The 16,715-nt window shown below is 47.8% G+C and overlaps 1 protein-coding gene across 2 annotated transcripts; it reads left to right on the top strand.

Moving 5' to 3' along the window:
- Nucleotides 1-17: 17 nt before the first annotated feature.
- On the top strand, nucleotides 18-16,709 carry SINHCAF (SIN3-HDAC complex associated factor). 2 transcript variants are annotated; one of them, XM_057390108.1, is made up of 6 exons: nucleotides 18-120; nucleotides 10,173-10,320; nucleotides 11,984-12,083; nucleotides 13,029-13,155; nucleotides 14,144-14,294; nucleotides 15,174-16,709. In XM_057390108.1, exons 2-6 carry the CDS (start codon nucleotides 10,193-10,195, stop codon nucleotides 15,334-15,336), a joined length of 669 nt encoding a protein of 222 aa, XP_057246091.1. In that variant the 5' UTR covers nucleotides 18-120; nucleotides 10,173-10,192; the 3' UTR covers nucleotides 15,337-16,709. The 2 variants fall into 2 exon arrangements, with proteins under 2 accessions (XP_057246091.1, XP_057246090.1); XM_057390107.1 differs by lacking the exon at nucleotides 18-120 and adding an exon at nucleotides 2,947-3,121.
- Nucleotides 16,710-16,715: the final 6 nt, after the last annotated feature.

Genomic DNA, 16,715 nt, shown 5'->3' with positions numbered 1-16,715 from the left:
GGGGGGAGCGCGGGGGGGCCGCGGACACGCGCGCCGGTGGCAGAGCGCGGGGATTCGGGGAGCGCGCACAGCGGCGGGAGCGCCGCGCACCGCACGGGTGTTGGTGGGCGCAGCGCAGCGGTGAGTGATGCCTTCCCTCGCTCCCGGGCGGGGAGGGAGCGAAAAGTACTGGCGGACAGGGAATGCGGGGCTCAAACTGAGTTTTGTGGCTGCTTGTTTCTTGTTGATCGGGGTTTTTTGTTTTGTTTGCTCTTGGTGGGTTTCTTTCTTTTGGTGGTGTTGGGACTTTTTTTTCCTATCAGCCGGTGGTTTTTATTCATTCCAGTTTACTCCCCGGAGCTTGTCTGGAGTTCTGCAGCAGCGAAGAGACTTTGCCGCCTTGAAACAGTTTGACACGCGCGTGGTTTCTGTGAGCGGTGTTTCCTCTGTTTTTTTCCTCGATTAGTGGAGTTTTAAAGGAGGTGCGAGCGGAGAGAAACGCCTCCCGCATTGTTGCGGACCCATCCCTAGAACTCTGACTTCTCCCCCCCCTCCACGCCAGAGTACGATTAAATCTCCGAGTGTTTAGGAGGAAAGAGTATCAGTTCCCGATAATTTAACTCTAAGAGCGGTCCTAAAGTGCGGAGCCGGTTAGGAAAACTGGGCTGCCTGGCCATGACGGGCTGCAGGGCGCCGTTCCCGGGCCGCGGCTGCCCAGGCTCGCCACGCGGGCGGCGTGGCCCCGCCGGTACAGAGCGGATGCCGCAGGTGCGGCCCCGGCGCGCCCCGCAGCGCACACCTGTAGCGCCCGCGCATAAGTTGGTGCCAGCGGCGTGGCGGAGGGGATGGGGACCCGCTGATGCCCGCCATCCCTCCCTCCTSGTGTTTCACGTGGGGAGGGGGGCAGTTCTTATTGTTTTCAGTTACCTTTGCTAAGTGCGGAGGGATCTGAGTCTGTGCACGCTCGAGAGGGGCAAAACGTGCGGCCGTGGGTCGGCGGGACATGTGCTGTCGGTCGCACGGGTCGCGGCGTGGGGCCCTCCCCGCCGTGCCCCCCAGCCCGGTGCGCGGCGTTGCCGGCGTGGGGACGGTGCGGCGGGCGGCGATGGCGTCCTGCCGCTCCCGTAGCTCGGCGCCAGTGCAAGCGGCTCCCGTTCCTGCCGCCGTCTGCCCGCGCCCGGCGCCGACAAGTTTAAAGTGCGGGGTCCGGAGGGCTGTGCGGTGCGGGGCGGCCGGCGTGCCCCCGGCGCGGCACGTAGGCAGCGCCCGGCTGCAGGGAAAACAAAGGGCTCGCATGTGCTGCGGGCGGCGCGGCTCCCCGGCGCGCTGGGGAAAAGCGCTCGTCCGCGCCCGGCGGGGGCTCGGCCCCGGGGTGGCGGGTGTCGGTGGGGTGACACTTGTCCTGCGCGGGACGGTGATTTTAGGGGCTGGCCGCCGGTTTTGGAGGAGTTTGGAAGGGCGGTGAAACTTTGGATGCACGCTCGCTCCGCACGGCACCGCGCTCCGCGCACGGCACCGCGCTGGGGCGGGGGGCGAGGCCCCGCCGGCCGGATCGGGGCTGCTCCGGGACCGGGGGTCCGCGTCGCCCCCGCCGCGGCGTCCCCGCGTTGCCGGGAGGTCTGCGACGGCCCTTTGAAGTGAAACTGTTGCCATGTTTGAATTACGTCAGGGCCGAGCCATGAGGAACCGGCGCGGCGCTGGGGGGAAGGACAAGGGGGCGGCGGGGCACGGCCGGTACCGCTCCGGGACGGGGGTCCGGGGCTCGGCCCTGCGGCCGCGGCTCCATCCCCGCTTCCCGCCGCTCCCCCCGCGCCGGATGGGGCGGCTGCTCCGCGACCGCGTGGTGGGGCGGCGTTTGCAGCGCGGGGGCCGCCTCGCAGCGCCCACCTCCGCGCTTGGGGCTTTCCTCCCTGGCGCGCCGCCTTCCCCTTCCTGCTCTCTTCCTATTTATTTTTAATTTTACTCGTCTTTCGGCGAGTTGAGCGCTTGGCAGCCCCGCGGGGGGCGGGGGGGCCGCGGCCACCCGCGTGTGCGCTCCCGCGGCTCCACCTGACCGGCGGGGCCGCCCGCGAAAGTAGGTCGTGTGCCCCGGGGGGAGGGGGGGTCTTTGTTCCCGGCGCCGCCGCCCGCCCGGCCCCTGCCGCCGCTCCAGCCGCCGGCGCTAACGGGGGGAGCGGGGCCGTGCCCGGGGCCACGCGGTGCCCGGCGGGAGCGGCGCGACGGGGCTCTCTCTGCCTGTCCGGGCGTTTTTTAGCGCTGTTATTTAGGGTTTGGAGTCTTTTTCTGTTCTGTTTTAAACTCGCAGGCTTGCGCCWGGGAAGTGCTCCCTGTCGCGCTGTCCCTTTGGTGAGATAAAAGTTACCGTCTCCTGTCGTTCCCCCCGTCCGGCTGTGTGCAGCCGAAGGGATTTAAAGGGACCTGCCAAACCTGTTGTTTACTCGTACTGTTTGCACGCAGCGAGCAGGGCTGAATCCCGCCCTGCCCCGGAGCCCCCGGCGGCGCTTTCCTGGCAGGAACGGCCCCGGTTTATCCTACAAAGGGCCTCGTCCCCGACTGATGGCCCGTCCTCCGGACCTGAACTACTCAATGAACGTTACAGTTGCTAAAAAGTTGGGAGCTGCCCCCCGGCGCTGTGGCTGTGCGGGCAGCCGGTGCGGGATGCGGGATGCAGGCAGCCGATGCGGGATGCAGGCAGCTGATRCAGGATGCTGCCCGATGCTGTGCCCTGAACACGTGTCTGGGCTGGAGGCCGGGCCCTGCCCCCGTTCCCTCGTGGCTGGGGAGCGCCAGGAGAAGGCCCAGCRTCCTGCAGTTCAGCCCAGAACTGCAGAAGTTTTAATTTAAGTTTTAATTTGGTGCTTAGGAAGGTGGCAGGCTGTGGAGACGAGTGTTTGGATCTTTGGACGAGGCAGTCTGTGAGGGTGGTGGGTCCTCAGCAAACTGCTGTTGTGTCCTTGCTTCCAAAGGCGGGACTGTTTGTGGCAGCCCCTTCTCCTCGCCTGTCTGCACACAGACAGATCCACTGTGTAGTTCACAGCTTATTTAAATAAAAGACTGCACAAACTCTGCACCATAGGGACAGACAATGAACTGGAAACCCTTCTGCTGGCACGAGTGGACACTCAACTCCTTTGTTACACAGGTAAATTCTATGTTTCTTGGGATCTGTGGTCGGGGTAGGCAATCTGCAAGTAAACTGTCGGGATTTTCAAACACACCCACAGGCATGCAACATTCAGCTTCCACTGAAAGGAGGTGGGATTGAGTGCTAGAGCCTCTGGGAAAAATTCCTCTTCACTTCACTCTCTAAAAGGAGCTAATTGCCTACATATTCAGTCTTCCTTTAAGAAGAAAGTATCACTCAGTTCTTAGTAGATGTTAAAAAGGCTGATAAATCCACAGAGGCTAAAAATTAGGTTAAAACTCTGTTGTCTTATTTGTGCTGAACAGCTCTTCCTGCATTACCAAACTCTGCTTTGCATTGATTCTGAACACCTGATGCTCTGTACCTCATAACGACAGGAATGACCTTCACGTGGTCCTGCTTGACAGTCAGCTTCATCCTTGCTCTCCTTGTAGCATTTACTTTTTAACAGAAAGAAGCGAGTGAGCTGGGGCTTGAAAGTTGCCCGGGCAGGACTCCATTTCACAACTCAAATCTTTGCATTTCTGTCGAATGTGCTCAGTCCAAAGTCCAAGTGAAATGACCAGTAAYACTGCTTAAGGACATAGAAATGTGTCCTTTTTAATGAAGTCACTTTAGCTATTCTGCCACATAATTACTGCTCCTTCTGTTCAAATCCCCACCCAGGTATGTTACCCTCTTTGAAAACAAAGAAGAGTCCAGCCAAAAAAACACAAACCCAGACAGACTGTCCGGTGTCTCATAATCTCAGGTGGCTGTGATGCTTTTTCAGTGGCAGGTGGTTGCAGACAGCATCACAGTCACAGCAGCTGTGGTGACTGTGCTCAGATAAGCATCACAGGCTGAACTCCAGCACATGTTTGAGAACATCCCAGTTCTCCTCGCTGGGCTCGTGCTCAGGCTGAGCACGGTGTTGGTTATGCAACAGGAGTTTCAGGCAGGGGGAAGTCATCTTTCAAGATGGAATGTCTGCAGGTGGGACAGGTTTGGAATTTTTTTTTCCCCCCTATGCAAATCTTGCTGATTATTGTTTTCATGCTTCGGCCTATCCCTTGTGGAATACCAACCACATGGCAGTTCAGAGGAACACCCACGTGGCTGAGCCTTTCAGTTCTCTACTTTAAATGAGTTAGGAACTTTCTTCCCAGGGAAGATCCAACAGGTGGGTAGGCTGCTTTAAGGCTTGACTCCTTCTGAAAATGTAAGTGGAAGCAGCTTGTGATCCAGCCAGGATGCCATGGAGGCTCAAATTTGGGGAAGAAATGTTCAATTTGATTTTTTTGATACGAACTTAGTAGTTGCTGCTAGGTGTGTCTGCTGTACTGAGATTTCATTTCATCACTGAGCACACAACAATAGCTGTGGACATCCAGCAGCAAAAGAGTGAGTTACTTATTTTGTGAGAAGGATTCCTGAAGATATGGCTTTGACCTTTTGCTGGTTTTTGCTCAGCTCATCGAGTGAAAACTCCACAGCATGTTCAGATGTTCCCGGTCTGTAATGACCAAATACAGCTTTTCCCCAAGTAAAATKGTTTTGGGTGGAGAGAGGAAGGAAAATCTGAGGATATAGGGGACCAGAAAAGTGTTTAGTGTTCACAATTCCAATGTCACAGTTGTTGGATATTAGTCACTCTGTTTTAAATTATAGGGAGAGACGAGAGGAAAAAAAAATGTTTTTGCAGGTAGAGAAGTTGCATTTTCAGGGGACTCCAATTACGTTGGTCTCTTGACATCCTTGGAGCATTCTGGCTTTGTACATGTTAAAATCTTCCTTTTTTGAGGGGTACAATTTTAACTTCTCTTCCAAGTTTTTGTTGTTTTTTTTTTTTGCAGCAGCAGCCTGTAAACTCAGGGGAGGTATGTTTACATTGAGCCTCTGAAATAGATCAGCTCCTCTGTTGATGTACAATTCTCTGTCCTACAGTTGATTTTCAGTAGAGGTATAGCAGTTTATTTCAGCAGAGGGACAGGCCCAAGAATTTATTGTGAGACAAGCAACTCTGCTTCTGGCGCCAYAGACAGCTCTGGAAACATTTTTCATGTGTGTGCATGTACCTGGGTGTATGCTCTCGCAGATGCAAAAGCCAGAGCACGTATGTTCTTTCTATATTAAGGAATCTAGTTTGTTCTCTTTTTTAAAAAAAAGAAAATAGTATCATTTTGGTGTATGAAGTGCTGTAGGGATGACAATTTTGCGATTTTTAGTGACGGGAACGGGCTGCATCAACATATGTGGGGTAGGTGGTATTTTACTCTAGCATGGCTTCAGGGAGGCTGTGCCAAGGCTGTTGTGTKTTGTTTTGAAGGAGAAATCGAATTGTTCTCCTCTCTGGCAAAGGTGCTGGTAGTTCTGGGTTGCACAAAGGGTGAATTATCCCAAGTGGCAGTGGGGAGTTGGGAGGAGAGTAGGATACTGAGTATTTGGACTGGCATGTCTCTGCTCTCCCATAACTCCAGGGAATGTTTCTTTCAGCCTTGCAAGAGGTAGGTGAGCCTGTTCATTCCCACTTGGCCTGGTAATTGTGTTACAAAGGGAGACATGCCTGTCTTCTAGGAATTCCGTCCTTTCTATTATAAAAGGTTTTCATTCTTCTTGGGTGATCAGAAGGAATGCAGAAGGAATCTGGAAAAGCAGATGAAAGTGGCTCAGCTTACTTTAAAATCTAAGAGAGTTCAGAAGTTCTTCCCTAACTTGAAAATGAGCATCTGAAGCAATGCCTCCTTTTAATTTAGACCAACAAATTAAGTTTTGCAAAGAAAATTAAGGACCAAATTCTAGTCCTGACAGGTAAAAAAACGTGAAACCATTTTCACACATGTATGATGCATGCTGCTTTGTACCAGCCTTACACAAAGGTAATAAGCAGGGTGTGGGGATTTTTTTTTTTATTTCCCGCCTACTTTTTTTCTTTTGACTCTTCATGACTCTACTGTTCTCCTCCTGACTTCAGGTTTTTTTTTGTGCAACATAAGTTTCTATTTTTGATCTGGCTTTTTCAAAAGTGAGAGGGCAGAAGAATGGAGAGAGCATTTTCCTGGAGACTTTCCTGAGTCCGAGTTCTTAAAGTGGAACTTGAGGGARTAGCAGCTTCTGCAGGGGGAAGATGCAGTGAGGGAGACCAAGGAGGAGGAGGAGGATGACTTTCTCCTGGCTTGGGGAAATACTGCTTTCCAATAGTGCAGATAAATCTCTGTTTCTGCAGAATGACAGATAATGCTCCACTAAGATTTCTGATTATTTTTTGGTGAGCTCTCCCTTTTGCTGCTGTGCAGCTGCTGATACATTTTAATAAYCTGCTTAAATTTGGCAAATAGTAACAAATAGCATTAATAACTTCTGAGATTTGGCAGAATTACGTTCTGTAACGCTTTTTAACTTCTAAGCAAGTTACTTAGTTTCTACTWGCCATCTTTTTTGTCTGCCCCGATTTCATGTGGGTGAAGTTCCACAGGTGTCAGTGTAGCCAGCAGCCTAACTCCTTTTCTAATTTGAAATCGAAATTGCAAAGCTTTTGACTTAAACCTTTTAAAGAGCAGTCATATTTACTTCTAAGTACATATTAGCTATTAAGCTCTCCAGCTGACAGAATATTTAGTGTATAATGGTCAAATGGCAACTGTTTAGGATTAAATGTGTAACTGGGCTGACGCCTTCCATTTATAACCGCACTTGGATGCAGTTGTCAGAGAAATCTGTTTAACTTGTGGTTTTGCTGCTAGCTCTTCCCCATTCAGGCATGATGTGTGGTAATACCGTTGCTGACCATTCATCAAGTGGGAAACAGATGGCACTAGTTTCCCTTCTATTGAAGGCTGGCGTTGAAAGGCTGCTCCTGCGAGAATGGCAGCAACGATGCAAACCAAAATATTTTCAGAATATGTGTGTTTTCCAGCCTTTGCCAGAACATTGATTGTAAAGCACRCATCTTATTCTGCTGTGGTGTAAATACCAGCTGGTGACAGAGATCACCTTCTCAGTGTCTGGATTTCTGGAAGAAACCGGGTTAGAAGGTAAAATACATTGTTGACAGTTGTTTATTGCCGTATAGTGGTCGAGATGTTCTTGTTGCTTAAGTTTGGCAAYGCTGATGAGCCTTATGTCTGCCATTAGTCTTGGACTTTCTAAAGAGAAGTACCAAATCACAGATTTAATGTTGGAGTAGTCAAACAAGATATAAAATTGCTGTTTGGAAGTTAAAAATTCCCAGGTGAGCATGCTGTCAGATCTCCAGAGGCTTGTTGAGCAGTGTCCTCAGGAGTGCCTCTTGTAGAAGTGCATCAGGTGCTAAGAARCTAAATTCTCAGAGTGTTTGCCTAGACACTGTTTATTTTCTTGTCTGATCAGGAATGCTGACCTGATTTGGCTGTGCATTCATTCCCTACACATCCCTGAAAACACATCCAGCAGGGGCTGAGAGCAGTTCTGAGTCTGATCACCCCTCAATGAGCCCATTCAGCAGGTCACTGCTGGGATACCTTCTTTTCCCTACTGGAGCTGCTCCTCCAGGCCCGTGCTGTACTGACACAGGGAGCAGTGTATCTCCTAAGAAKCATCTCCTGCCAGCATTTGGGGTGACTTTGCTGGATATTTGCACAAGTTAACCCCAGGAGAAYGTAGCYCTTGGTGAGTTCCTKGTGCTGTGRATGTGAAGAAAGGAATTCAGCGCTYCAAGCCTGTGGAAGACAGCCTGAGCTGGGACARGGGAGGAGAGACATCCTCTCCGTATTTCCCCCAGGCCTGGAGGATCTCCTTGGCACTCAGCTCAAGCAAATCCCTTGTCATCAACAAGCTCTAGAAAGTCAAGGCAAGCTTTGTGGAGAGTTGATTTGTGTCTTTCTAAATGTTGGTGCAACAGTAATTGCAAAGAGTCCCAACCTCAGTGGGTGTTAAGTTATGCTAGACTGAGCATAAACATGTACACTTGTGGCTGGAAATGGATTCCATAGTGGATTTTGTGTAAGAGCATTAGCCAGTAATAYTGGATATCATTTTTATTTGTTCTTGGGAGATCTTTTATTCTTGGGAGATCTGGGAGAAACTGCCGGTTTATTTTGCGGTGCTCCTGTACTCGTGATCTTCCCCTCTGGGCTTGGGGGATGTATTTTCTCCTCTGTGTAGGACTGTGACTAGGGTTGGGTGGTCTTTAGCAGGTGCTGTGGTCCCRCAGGAATGCACGGGATCTTTTCTTGTTGTGTATGATCTCCCTGTCAGTCAGGTGAGTGTGACCCTGGGTAAGGTCTTTTTGTGGCAGCACATTTCTGACCTCACCTGAACCTGCCTTTCCAARTATTTTATTGCCATCACGATGTGGCAAGTCTTGGCAGTGTAGATGGAAGATCTCAGATTATTTTTCTCTGTCTCACAGGAGGGTAAAAGGATTACAGCCCATGCCTTGCTGCAGGTGGGAGATCTGGGGACAGATGCCTGTGCCACATTCATTAACCAGTGACCTGAGCTGGGTTACTGGCACTTGGCAGTACCTGGGACTGAGAAGAGACAGAGTTCCCTCTCACCAGACTGGCCCCACAAGTGATGGAGTTGGGATATCAYTTTTTTGCTGGCATATGACTTGAAAGTCCTGCCYGGACTGCTGCTGGGTCATTCAGTARCTTCTAAAARAATTTAACGACTTGGCCTTTGTTAAGGAAAGAGAAGGAAATGTTTTATTTGCATGGCTCTGTCTAATTTTAATTTTTTTTAAAGCAGCAGTTCTCAGCAGTGGGAACCTGTTCTGGAGGTCCTTGCAGCTGGAAGGGTGTCCTCCTCTGAACATTGAATGAGTGACGAGCAGCAGAGGTGGCTGTGCTCGCTCCTTGCAGCAGGTGGCTGAGGCAAACCTCGCACCAGGGTCTGTGAAAAGGGGAACATCTTGGACCAGTCCCTGCCTGTGTTTGGAGACAGATGCTGTGTGGCCTGTGAGGACTTGCTGCGTGCCCAGGCCCAGCGCCAGGAAAGCACCAGCCTTGCTCAGTTGTTGGTTTGGTTTTTGGAAGCGTTGGTTTGGTTTTTGGAAGCGCTGCAGGAGCTCAGACAGCGTCTGGTGCCGTTCAGGCTGTTCCTGACAGGAGTGTGCCCTGGGGAGAGCCTGCGTTGAAGGGGTCTTTGTCATGGTGACTGCAGTGACTAACTTCAAAAGTTTCTGCCTGGAAAACAGCTCCACTGCATGCTAGCTGCTCTGATAGCAAATCCTGGCCGTGGTGTGCTGGGAACAGTCAGATCTGTGAGAGCAGGAGGGCGTTTTTTGCTCTCTGGGCTGGGTTTGCAGACCTGCAGGTTAAACAGCAGCAAACTTCCGTGTAAGCAGAGCTCTTGGCCCRGGATGTGTGATGTGCCCCGGGGTCCTGCTCCCCGGCCTTTTCCTAGCTGGGGTTCCTTSCCAGGGAGAGGAGAGCAGGGTGGGGAAGGCAGGAGGGCGAGGGCAGAGCGTGTGCTGACACGGAGATGGGATGCTCACCCAGSCCCTGGGAATGGAGAAGTGCTCCTGGGTCCTACAGCGCAGACAGGGCCACCGAGGGCTGGGTGGGGCTCCACCCTGCTGCTCTCAGAGCAGCTTTTCAGGTATGTCTGCCCTACAGCCTTGGGGTAWGACTGCAGCTCATTTCAAATGACTCCTACTCACTCTTCAGCAGGGTTTGCCAGGGGTGTTTGCAGCCAGCTCTGGTGGTGGTGATGATGAGGTAGCTRCAGTGAGCCAGAGTTCAGCTGCCAGCACCTTTTCCAGGGGCTTGGGCAGGTTCCCATGGCCTGTCCTGCAGCCTGTTGTGCCTCATGTGCAGGGCTTTCATCAGCCAGAGCAGCTGCATTCACACACCTGGGCTGTGCTGCTCTACCTGTGCCCTTAGAGTAGGTTTGTGCACTAAATGAGCTTTTTATGGTCCTGCTGGGTATTAATATTCCAGCTGCTAATTATATAATTTTTTTTAACAGTTGCATTCTAGGTAGATTTTTTCTTCTGAGGCAACATGGAATAAAAAATTAATCTAGCAACGTTTTTCTTGCCATATCTAACATGATAATTAACACCAGTTTCTGTTTGTTTTCACAGGCTACAGCTGGGAGGAAAAAATGTTTGGCTTTCACAAACCGAAGATGTACCGGAGTATAGAGGGCTGCTGTATTTGCAGAGCTAAGTCTTCCAGTTCTCGTTTCACTGACAGCAAACGTTATGAAAAGGATTTCCAGAATTGTTTTGGGTAAGATTCTTGCCTTAGTCAGCAGTTATGGTCGTTGATCTCCACTCTGCACACCTGATGTGCTGTCCTTCCTGCTCTGAAAGCCTGAAAGATTAGGTTAGCAGAGGGGAGAGGTGGGGGAAGGCTGCCTTTAGCTTCCCCACAGCTTTCTTGGGCAGACAGGAGGGGCTGGATCCTCTGCTGCTGCGTTTGGTACCATCTGATTATCAGTGTGCTGTCACTGCCAATGGAGAGCTGTTGATTCATAACAATAAAGGGTCAGGCTCGAGTCTCTCCCAGCTCAAAGCACATGCAGGGATTGTAGATCCCTCTTAGACTGCATTTTTCACTGATCCCATAGAGGTGTAAATAGCCTCACAAAATAATGAACTCTGCGGATCCTTGGGGGCTTTCTGTGGCTCTGAAGATTCAAGAATGTTAGATGAAAGTTAATGGGTTAATATTTAGCAGTTTCAGCAGGGTTCTTGCAGGGTACTTTGTTATGAATATTGGTGTCTTTGTTCAAGTAGGACATAGCAATGTGTTATTAAAACTTCTCACTGGAAACCCATTCTCATGGAAGGTGATTAGCTTTCCAATTAGGTAATGTTACTTGAAAGCATTGGCAAATAAAACTATTAAATACTACAGATTTCTTGTRCCACTTGCTGTGACCTTTCAATTTTTTAAAATACTTTTGAAGAGCTTTAGCMTTTTGTGTAAGTATTTCCCTTTTCCCTGCATTTTCTAGAAACACTCCTTTGRCATAGTGAGCTCTAGAGTGCTTTGTATTTGCCTTGGATTTTMGTACACAAGTCTGGTGGTGACAGTTTTCCTTATCATATTTCTTGACTACTGTCCTTGGCAGTCAAAGGCTGTGTGGAGATCCATTGCTTTTTTTTTTTTGTGGTTGTTTTTAACTGCAGTAAAGCAGCTTGCAGCATACCAGGGCTGTTGGTGCTGTGCTATCTGAAATATGTTTGCCAAGGTAAAAATGCAGACTAAACACTGAACAAATAATAGCTTATCTGAGCCTGCCCCATTCATCTCTCAATGATCCAAAGTCTTCCTATTTAAACAGCTGAAAAACTCTMCAATGTTCCCCCATTTTGTTTCTTTTCACGTGGATTAGCAGTRGAGGTGATTCCTGAAGAAAGCTCATTAATGGGAGTGAGTATTGCTGTCATTCCAGCATCTGCTGTTTCTGAAACCTTATGCTGTGCTCATGTGGGAGTGTGTTAGGTGATGTTTGTTACTCATCCTTGAAGCTCTGTGAGAAAGTTAAGACCTGAGTAAGCTTTTGATGTTTATTCCCAAGTGTGTGTTTGAATAACGTGATTATTCCTCCTGCTCCAGTCAAATTTACCAATCCACTGGAGCTGGGTCTTGGTTTTGGGGGAAGAAAAAAAAACCCCAAACTTGCAGGTGATGAGTCTGTTGTTTTCAGTGCCCCTCTGGAGGCAGACTGKGGCACCTTTTTATTTCTGTGTTGAAGAGTGCTTTCTGAAAGTGAGGCCTGGTCTTTAAATGGCACTGTTTGAGCATCCCAGGTGAATTGTAATGCCAGAAAAATGGATTTTCAGAGCCCTTCTCATTCATCTATTTTTATGCTTCTCACTGCTACCAAGTGGGGGTGTGCTTTTATTAACTGTGGTTAAGTGATCTTTGCCTTTGTTTTCACCAGGCTCCACGAGGCTCGCTCAGGAGATATTTGCAATGCCTGTGTCCTTTTGGTGAAAAGATGGAAAAAATTACCAGCAGGATCCAAAAAAAACTGGAATCACGTTAGTAAATTATTTCTCTTCCACCCCAAAACTGACTCTTTTTAGAGAGGGGAGGTGCTGGCAGAGGTTTGGGGTTTGCTCTTCTGCCCACGCTTTCTCTTCCCACCCTCAGCATCTCTAAATCCTTCCTGGAGTTTTTCCTACTATGCAGCTTCTACCTGCCTTCATTTGGCTTGTGTGCAGATGATGATTATGCAAGCTTGAGATTCGGGCACAGGCTGACTTGCCTTGTAATTCCTTGTTTTCACAAGCTCATAACTTTGACCAAAAGTCTCTGAAGACACTCAAAACATTTCAAATTTGGCCTTTATCCAAAATTGGTTGCTTTTTTTTTTTTTTTTCCCAAGCAAGGTGACTTGCTCAAGCAACACATAAATCAATCTCATTAAATCAGATAATTACAGTGACTAATATCTTGCAGCTATTTTCACTCTTGTATTCTGTTTTGATACATCTGATTTTGAACCTAGGSCTGGGAGGATGATCCGGATTCCTTGTATATGTAATAACCTTTATCCYGGATGCCTTGATAGTAATGGGAGCCAGAACTATGGTTATTATTACCACTAGCTTTACTCAGAAGTTAAATTGATGATTAAAAAAAATTTAAAAACCCCAGAAAAACAAAAAATCTCCAGGGTGTAAATGCTTGRCAGACACTCTTAATTGGACCTGTATTAGCTTAAACGATTTTTTTCTTCTAAACTGAGTGTGTCAAAAATGGGAAGTTGGCAAAAGTTGAACCAAATGTGCTTTTTAAACTGGTTTGCTGCATTTTCCTCTTACAGAGGCTGAGATWAAGGCAGATTTAAAAGAAACATGAGAGTGTCAGTGCTAACTAAGTGGGTTTTGAGCACCTGTAGCTGAGTGAGTCCAGTTGTCTCAGCTGGGACAGGATCTGGGTGTGATACACAAGTTATTCACATATGCATTTTCTGGTTCTAGGTGGTAGATGCCAGGGCTGGACCCAGCCTTAAAACAACACTGAAACCAAAGAAAATGAAAACTCTGTCTGGAAGCAGAATAAAGAGCAATCAAATCAGCAAACTGCAGAAGGAATTCAAGCGGCACAGTAAGTGGATCCAAAGGGATTCTGGCGATAAACTTCAGCCTCCCCTAACACAGCTGGGAACTGGCCAGGCTGAATCACCCTCTRCATTCAGCTGTGYRCTCACACMTTTGGRWTCTCSCTGTTCTCACAAYCTCCCATCCTCTGAGAGCTTGRGRAGGGGGTGGAGGGAGCAGGAAGAGCTTGTGTGCAGGGTGKGCTGCGAGGCAGAGGTGGGGAAGCAGCAAGGGGGTGTGAGAAGTCTGGCTTCACAGTGCAGGCACTTGTTGCTTTTGTCCCACACTGAAATGGCATGTCCCTAGGAGGAACTTCTTGGGCACAGCCCTCATTGATACTGAAGAGGCTTCTCTCTGCTCTCAGTGATATGCTATGGCCATTTTCAGCTCTTTTTTCCCAAGAAACATTGCAATCTTTTTCTTCCATACATGTTTTTTAACTTAYATTTACCCCCCTTTAAATTCCCACYATGTTTSCTTGTACCTTCCTYTGCCAGTCTCAGTGATTTCCWTCCAGTAGTACATGGACTCTCCAAACAGATTTGGATTTGTGGMTTTCCAACAAAACCATCAGCCAGTTATGCCCTAAATATGCATCAGTACTTAATGGTTTTCTTCTAAAGCAGACTCTCCAGTTTAACTGTTGCTGACTTGYTCCCTCTCTTTCAATTATCCTACCTAGTCAGAAGGAGAAGTCTCCAAAGATTCAGTACAGGCCCTGACCCAAGGAACTTTTATCTCCTCACCCAAGGTGCTGTAGTTTATCTAATTCCTTCATGTGCAAGGACTCCCTCCAGTTCTGAGCTCTGTTTCACAAATGCTGACTGATTAATCTCTGCATTTAAACAGGCCAGGAGCAAGTGAAATAAATGAATTGACACTCTTAGGTTTTTCTTGCTATTTAAAAAATGTCTGTGTTCCCAATCCACAAGCCGGGAAGAGGGTAAGTCATGGGATGCATGTCCTGATTGTTGCCTTTTTTCTTCGCCCTGCAGATTCTGATGCCCACAGCACCACTTCGAGTGCCTCTCCAGCTCAGTCCCCCTGTTACAGTAATCAGTCAGACGATGGCTCTGACACCGAGATGAGTGCTGGGGCCAGCAGGACACCCGTGTTCTCCTTCCTAGATCTCACATACTGGAAAAGGTAAAAAGCAGCAGAACATGCACTCTGTGCTGGTAGAAAATTTACTTGGTCTGCACACTGCTTGATTCTGCTTCAGGAAWTTGCTGCTGTCAGATTTTATTTGGTTTAAGGACATAATTTAAGCCRCAGAGCATTATACAACACCTGTCTGTCAGTCTTTGGAAAAAAAGGCCATGTATTTAAGACATTTTCCCCTATCTCCCTCCTGTTCCCTAAACACTAATACAGTTGCTGGGAAATATTTTTGCCGGTTTTGGGAGTAGCAGATTATATTCCTGTTGTTATCTTTTCTTAAAACTGTGCCCTGTAGATATGATGTGTTGCTACATAACAAGAGTGCTCTCAGCTTGCCAGCAAAACACAACATTTGATTTGGTTGACCTGTGATGGTAATCATTTGGAAAAAAGAAATTTCTGGAGTGGGAGGAAAACCACAAGGTTTTCTGGGAGCTGAYGAGCTTGTTATCTTTTATTGCATGTTGTGACACAGTAATCCCTTGTTTAGCTAATTGCTCAATTGAAATTGTTGTGACTTTGCTGCCTCCTCTCAAATAATGTTTGCAAGTGCATTGTAGCCAAGGTTAGTTCAGCCCAGATAGTTCTGTGTCTAAAACTTCTCTGGGAAACAAAGTGGGAGACTTGKTTTTGTGTAGATGTGTTTAGGCTTTTTTCTCATTTTGGTTTTTTTTTTTTTCTTTCCCAAATACATGTTGTGGATATAGAGACTTGTTTTCTGTTTGCGTGCAGTCTTTTTGCCCCTTTCTTCTGGGCTGGAGGTTCAGTAAAGTAGTATCTGGGGTCAGACTCACTTTTTGCAATTTTGTGAATTCTGTATATTCTAAACAGACCAAGCATCTGTCTCCCTGCCATTTCTTCCAGGCAAAAGGTCTGCTGTGGAATTATTTACAAAGGGCGTTTTGGAGAAGTCCTCATAGACACTCATCTCTTCAAACCTTGCTGTAGCAATAAAAAGTCTGCCACTGAAAAGCCAGAACAAGAAGGATCACAATCTCCAGCAATCTCCACCCAGGAGGAGTGGTGACTTCCTTGGATTATAAGGTTATACAGATCCTCTTATTCTCTGGAAAAATACTAGAAAAGTGACTGCTCACTTTGGACACCTGCTATGCTGCCAAAAGACTATTCCCTAGAACTGTTTTGGGTTTTACTGCTACAATTCCACAAACTCTGAAGCCAGTTTGTATCCTTTCAGAAAGACTGTACATAATATTTAAGATGCTATGGAACACTTGGCAAAGCTGAATGCTGCTGCAAGGTTGTCTAATTTTCCCCCCAAGTGAATATGAGGATGGGGGTTTGTATATTAAAGTATATGTAGTTCATGTTTCTGTATTGAAAGAAGCAGTGGTTGTAAGGCTTTTTTTTTTTCCCTTTCTTTAAAAATTGGTTGGCAAACTTCCTAAATCACYGAGAAAATATTTCATTCTTAGACATGTATGAGTCAATAAGATGAACTAATACATAGAAATGTTTTTAGTCACCTCTCTAGTTATATAAATATATATTTTTTAAAGGTGTGGAGATTTCTCCCTATACTACTGACATAACGAAAACAAATATTTCATCCCCCCCCACGTGACACAAACTGGTAATCTGCAGACATCTCTACTATGAGTGGTGGCTATCTYCACCATAAAAGTGCTCTTCAGAAGGGGTAGGAGAACTTCTCCACCTTAGGTAAGGAGTAAGATTTATTGAAGAACTGAACRTAGCAAAATGGGAGGTTCCTTTGTTTTAAGCAGCAGCAGGCWCCCTGGGCTTGGTGTGGTAATCCCTGGAGTTAGAGATGGACCAAGAAACATCTTGATGCCCAAGTCAGGTGTAGGTGACAGCCAAAACYGAGTAACTGCTCTCTGCTGGCCCAGTGCAGCTGAAATGTGACCACAAAGAAGACTCCTCCTGCTTTTGGACCTGACAAAGAACCAAACCCCTTGCTAAGCAAATCAGGCACTGGTCCAGGGACATAATCTGGTTGCAGCCTGGGGTSTGGATTCACAGTTGCTGTTTTGAAACCCTTCCCCTGCAGTGCTTCTCTGTGTATGGGTTTTGTTGKTTTTTTTTCCTCATTTTGTTTATTTAAGCAACTGCCAGATCAACGCTTTTGTGAATACAGAATCTGAAAAGTTCTGCTAAAAATGGTGCTGTGCTGAATCAAGGCAGCTCTGTTTGCATACGCGATCAAAAGATAATTCTTTCTACACAGATTCCCAGACAAGCTCATGTGCAAATCGTTGTGACACTCCTTCAAACTCTGCTTTGCCTGTAGTGGGGAAAGCAGCTTCCTGGAAGATTGTGCTGCAGTTTTAGCTCCCAGTTGCTTCATGTTCTTTTTATGAAGGTTTAATTTGTGTGAGTTGGGAATTTTTTTTTTTGTTTGTTTCCTGGTTTGTTTTAGGGGGT

This window comes from Malurus melanocephalus, unplaced genomic scaffold (assembly GCF_030028575.1).
Source record: "Malurus melanocephalus ecotype Western Australia unplaced genomic scaffold, MMel_1.1 scaffold_22, whole genome shotgun sequence".
Classification (NCBI taxonomy): domain Eukaryota; kingdom Metazoa; phylum Chordata; class Aves; order Passeriformes; family Maluridae; genus Malurus; species Malurus melanocephalus.
The sequence above is the reverse complement of the archived record's forward strand: the minus strand, read 5'-3'. Positions and strand labels throughout refer to the sequence as shown.